Genomic DNA, 6,015 nt, shown 5'->3' with positions numbered 1-6,015 from the left:
TATATCCCATAAATTATAAATATTTTTTTAAAAAATACCATTGATATTAATTAATTGAATTATTCACTCCGTTCTTCTTCTGTCTGGCGATTTTTATAACAGCGGTGGCACTTCTCTCTTTGGGCCTGGGCTCGTGTTTGTTTAACAAGACGGAGACGGAAGGAAGTTTAGTACAGGCCCAAATAAAATTGCAGTATTACCCTCAACTCTTAGCGGATTTTGAACGCGCGCCTCTTGTTCGTATTTTCTTTCAGTTCCAAACCCAGGCATGGCGATGGCGGGTACTCACACTCCACAATCTGCTTGGATTCTTCGCGTCTTCTTTCTTTGGACTTCTTCTGTTCTGGTATTCGCCAATGAACGTTCCTTATGTATGCATTCTTCTCCCTTTCTTCTCCATTTTTTTTTTTTGATTCAAATATAGGGTTTGGTTACACTTTTACTTGTTTCTATTTCGCGATAGTTTGGCTCTCGAGATAGTTTAGTTGAAGATATTGAATTACAATTCTATTAATATTCCTTTCAATATTAATATTCTGTACAAATTGTTTCTTCAAGTATGGATTATGGTTGATAGTATGAGATTGTGGTTTGTATATTGTTGGAATGTTGGGCTGCGGTTGTATACCCACTAAATCTGGTGTCATATGCATTTTGAAATTTCATTTATCCCTCTCCATATTTCTTTTGCAGTTCTCATACCAAATGCCACACTGCAGCTATCCCGTGGATTTCCTGTGGAAAATTCTCCTGGTTCTAAGCCTGGGGCTACTGTGGTTGTCGAAAGAGTTCATATACATGGACTGTCCAGGTTTAGAAACCTGGGGAAATTTGCCCACTCCATGAAAGTGAATGTGTTACCTGTAAATTCAGATGTTCGCTTGCCGAACATAGAGGTTTGTTTCCATAGGTGAGTGTCTACCATCAACGCATCTTATTGTGTATTTAATTAGTATCTCTTTTATTGTTTAGATTGGTTCTCGTAATTGTATTGATGAGTGAACACGTTGAACATTAATTTTAGGTAGGAACATTGCTTTTATACCCCAAGTCTGAATTTGTTTATGCAAGGGCTATCACTTTGCTTTATGACTGATTGTCCTGTGTCAAACTAGAATTCAAATAATAATCAATATAATCGATTCAGACATTTCTGTGTGTCTTGTTCAGGAATGCATCTCTTGCAGTGGGGATGTGCCCACAAGGCCAGTGGGAGAAAGTTGTTAAGAGTTCCTGGGCACGATCAATGTCTCCTTTTGATCACAAGCTCTTAGACATAAGGACTGCTGGTTCATCACTGGAAAATTTTGAGGTGTCCATTAAAGAAGGTGAATGCTCTTAGTTTTATTTATCATTGATGAGTTAAAATTTCTTGAAGTGATATTGATGCCTCTTTAAGAACAGTGACATCCAGCACTAATATAATTTTTTCCCCCTCATTTGCAGAATTTTTTGTATATCGTATTGTATTGTTAATATCGGGTATTATTCTGATGAGCCTGGCATCTTTTTTAAGCAAATCATTAGTATTTTATTATAGCAGCGCGATGGCAATTGGGATAATTCTTGTCATATTGATTATTCTTTATCAGGTAACTTATTTCTGCTTCTCAATTTTGAAGTTTGAAATGTTTAATATTCAATCTTGTTTGCTTTGTATGATGAATCTTTTTGTTGACCAGTGAACCAATCCTTCAACTTCAATTCTTTCTCTCAAGAAAACTATTCGTATGCCTTGTTTGTACATTATCTTATCTAAATACAGATTTTTGTTTTTGTTCGTCGTAGATGATCTCTGTGGTCATGGCAACATAGACATTGTTGATTGCTGGAATTGCGTTGCCTAATTCATTAGCTTTTGTTTTATTTTATTTTGTAATTTTAATCAATCCAGGCAGTTTGGGAGGGAAATTTGTTGAATATCAAGTAAGTGAGAAGACTAGAACAACTAATAAGTTTTATACCTATCTGAATTCAAATTTATAATGTGGTTGCTGGATTTTGAGGTCAAAACTCCATTTCTCTCCATAATTAATACTTTGATGCCACACTTGCAAATTTTTATGAGATTTATCTGGTTTGCAAATCCAATTCTGATATTTGATTGTGAAGAAAGTTTCTTGTTGACCTTAACATGGAATTGGCCTCTTCTAATTGACAGGGAATGAAACTTCTTCCAACTGGTCGGAAGAGTTCCCTTGCTATATTTTTATATTCATCTGCTGTAAGTGTAACCTCAGTGCTGTTCTCTTCTATCTTATCTACTACCTTATAATCAATGTGGATCTTATAATTTCAACCATTGTTTTAATCAGGTTGGTTTTGGGACTTTTCTACTTCGCTACGTTCCTGACTTAGTTTGTTCAGTACTTACAGAGTTAGGAATTGATGAAGACATGTATAATCCTGTATGTAAGTCTCCTCTTTGCTTTCTGCTAATTTGCTTTGACATGTGCTTCTGATTAAAAAATAATTTCACTTTATTTGTATGTATTCTGAGATATGGTTGTGTTGATTGGTGTTAGAGAATAATATAAACCATTAAAAAGGCCCTCACTCAACACCTTAAGGTTTTGGGTTGAAGTGGTTCTTTACATGGTATCAGAGCTTCAGTGACCAGAAGGTCACGAGTTCGATCATCACCGCCCCTAACATGTGGAATTAAATAAGCATAAAGTAAACCAGGAAAAAAAAAATTTGAGCCTATGTAATATCCACGCTTCAAGCCCAAAGGGCTCTTGTGTGAGGGGTTTGTTAGAGAATAATATAAACCATTAAAAAGGCCCTCATCCAACACCTTAAGATTTTTGGTTGAAGTGGTTCTTTACAGGCTCACTTCATTTGTCTGTAAATTTGAACAATTAACTATCCAAGAGTGGATGGCCTAATAAAAGTCCCTAAAAATAACTTATGCAGGGTTTCCATTTTCTGCATTTTTGTTACTTCATCTACAAAAGAAAAGCTATTGAAGAATGAAAGCCTTAAGTTCTCATAGCCGGTTCCAAGCATGGGGTATGGAGGAGGGTTGGCATTTGTTTGACAGCCAGCTGTAAGATCATGTCACCATATTACGCCATGAATTATAGATGAATTAATCTCGCTAATAGCCTAATACTAGGGTGTTCCTTGGAATGGATGTATTAAATTTCTGCTGTGCAAAGTAAACAAGGTTTGCTGTGTTGGATGTCTCTGAGAAGAGGCATGTAGCTAGGCAGCATGGATCTCAAAGGAGGAGGGTTAGGAGGAGTCAGATACCTAGGAATGCTAAGATCAGTGTTAGGAACTTGGAAAGACTATGTGTCAGTACCCATTTTTGTCCAGGCCCTTAAAAGTTTTTCAAAAAGAAAAAGAAAATAACCCAAGATTGAAATAAAAAAGAATAAGAAAAGAAAGCAAAGAAAAACATCTAACATTAGGAAAATCACGTTCTTTCTCCCCCCCTCTCTCTTATATAAAGAACTGATCTTCAAATCCTAAGTAAGGTGAAAAATATTAAAACAACTTGGGTTTTGCATACTATTTTTTTTAAAAAACTTTTTGGGGTTTTCAACTTTCCCCCCACAAAAATTAGATAGATGCCTCCATTGTGATTCCAGCCATGACACTATGGATAATGGATACAATAATTACAAGAAGGGTAAACATATTATGACTGCAAAGTGAGTTTGGATAGATTTGAATCAAATTTGATTTTCAAACATCAGATAGTTAATATGGCTCTCAATTTGCGATATTCAGCGTTCAAGCAGCTTTAATATAGTGAACTTTTTTCTTTCTTGCAGTCACCCATTAAATTGTCATTGCTTTCCTGTTTTCTACAGGATGCATTGCTTATTATTTTTGCCTTTTCTTATTTATCTTGTTTTGTTTTCCATGTACTAATATCTGAGAGGGTCTTTGAATGCTTAACTCATTAAATGCCAACTGCAGTTGGCAATATTTCTGGTGACTTTTGTTGCAATAGCCGGAGCGTGGTTGGGATTCTGGGTGGTCCGCAAGCTTGTCCTGACTGAAGATGGATCAGTGGACATAAGCACTGCTCAATTTGTTGCATGGGTCATAAGGATTTTGGCTGCCGTTATGATTCTTCAGGTATTTTGTTTTTGTTCTTTTCATTTTTGGTTTATCCCTACCTTCCTATTTTATGTTATGTTGATTGCAGTTTTGATATTAATATGGTATTTCCAGAGTTCTATGGATCCTCTGTTGGCAACATTGGGGTTATTATGTGGATCACTTCTGTCCTTGTTGAAGAGAATGCATAGATTGAGATTCCTTCGTCGATTGGGCAGGTTAGTCCACTTTCTTGAATTCTGGAGCTTACTTTGTTTCTGCCCCCGGGGAGGTCTTTATATTTTTAATGAAAAAACATGTTTGTTAATCTTCGGTAGAAAGTTGCAAATTCTGGTAATATAAAATATTTTTGTGGATTGTTTTGGGGATTTACATTTACCTGGTTTTGCCCTATAACCTATTAAACTATACGCCACTTTGTGATCATGAGGTTTTCCTTTTGTAATTATTGATTCAATGTGTCCTTTGATTTTCCGTATGCATTTATTGTGGAATAATTTTGCAGGAGTTTGTTTAAATCACCCAAGAAAAACAGGAGGAGATCCCGGGTTCCTGATTCATCATCACCTTTTGATGTTTCACATGATGAACATATTTACAACATCCGACATAAAGAGGACTCTCCTTTTCTTCGGCCAAAATTGGAAAGCTTCATCTTGGGCCCTTGCAAATCTTCTGAACAAGGTTTGCTCCACCGCTTATCCTTACTTTTCATAATAGAAATGTCGCCTCTTATCTATTTTCCTAATTGATTGGGGGAGAAAGGTAAGCATCGGGATAAGTGGTGCTTAACATGCTAAATTGACATCATCAGGTTTCACTAGGACTCCACCTAAAACACTGACAGAGGAGTTATACCCGTCCATCATTCACACGACCCCTGAGAGAAGAAAATATTCAGCTGCAGAATGGGATGCGTTCACAAAGGAGTCCACTGAAAAAGCCTTGGGAGAACTTGTTGCATCTCCTGATTTCAGTAAATGGCTGTCCACCAATGCAGATAGGATAAGTGTAACGCCCAACTCCAAAACTGATCGGCAGCACAGGTGGCAGTTGTGGTCTTGAGCCACGTTAGCGTTCTTCACAAAATCATGACAGGTTGATAGAAGTAGGTGAGATAACCATAGAGGGTTTCATGCCTGTAAGTCCAACGGCCGGTTCTCATATACAGAAAGTGAAAGAGAGAATGGCAATGTTGTATATTAGAGAAACTTAAATGGTGTAAATTTTTTGTGACAAGTTGTGTTTTCCACGGTGTAAGATATTCATTGTGTGCCGGTGGATTCACAGTTCTCGTCCACTGGGAAAGGTTCGGGGATATGTTTTCATTTGTATACGACCATCGATGACGAGAGGTGTTTTACATGGTTCATGTAGTCTCTAGACGTACTGTGTTTATGATGTCATGGTAAAGCAAATTATAAGATTTTGTTGGTGGTTGTAGAGTATTTTTTGGTCGAAGCATGTAATGCTTTAGGTTGTAAGCTTTTCAATCTTGAATCTGTTTTAATTTGGTGTTCGGATTATATATTGTTTTGTGCATTACTTACTGTATTTTATATATATACATAGTGAATGCAGATCAACTTAGTCCACCTACTGTTAAAGCCATAAACGTTTTTACACTGCAAACCGAGAATTCAGAATTCGAAGTTGCCAATTAAATTAGTAATACATGAGTTAATAAACTGGCCTTTTCTGTAAAATGTTCTAAAATTAGACTTAAGTGAGATGGAACAAAAGCCACTCTTGAAAATGAGAACGTATTTGAATGCCTAATGTTAACCTAATAAACTTATTTATTTGGTAAAATCAACGGCTAGTCCGTTGTTTTCTAATTCCTCTTTGGGCATATTAAGGTCTGGCTAAGAACTATTCATTATTGTCTTCCATGTGCTGGATCTTAAACAAAAAATTTTAGCCTGCGTTGATACGGTGAAT

General features: G+C 36.4%; 1 protein-coding gene across 1 annotated transcript; it reads left to right on the top strand.

Moving 5' to 3' along the window:
- The first annotated feature begins 227 nt into the window (after window positions 1-227).
- On the top strand, window positions 228-5,563 carry LOC133285679 (uncharacterized). The gene is made up of 10 exons (XM_061482944.1): window positions 228-371; window positions 694-910; window positions 1,171-1,328; window positions 1,447-1,592; window positions 2,162-2,224; window positions 2,316-2,408; window positions 3,931-4,092; window positions 4,189-4,292; window positions 4,580-4,758; window positions 4,889-5,563. Exons 1-10 carry the CDS (start codon window positions 269-271, stop codon window positions 5,137-5,139), a joined length of 1,476 nt encoding a protein of 491 aa, XP_061338928.1. The 5' UTR covers window positions 228-268; the 3' UTR covers window positions 5,140-5,563.
- Window positions 5,564-6,015: the final 452 nt, after the last annotated feature.

This window comes from Gastrolobium bilobum, unplaced genomic scaffold, assembly GCF_033153095.1.
Source record: "Gastrolobium bilobum isolate Gb01-03AN ecotype WA unplaced genomic scaffold, APGP_CSIRO_Gbil_v1 utg1162, whole genome shotgun sequence".
Classification (NCBI taxonomy): Eukaryota; Viridiplantae; Streptophyta; class Magnoliopsida; order Fabales; family Fabaceae; genus Gastrolobium; species Gastrolobium bilobum.
Note: the sequence above shows the minus strand (reverse complement) of the source record. Positions and strands in the feature narration are given on the sequence as shown.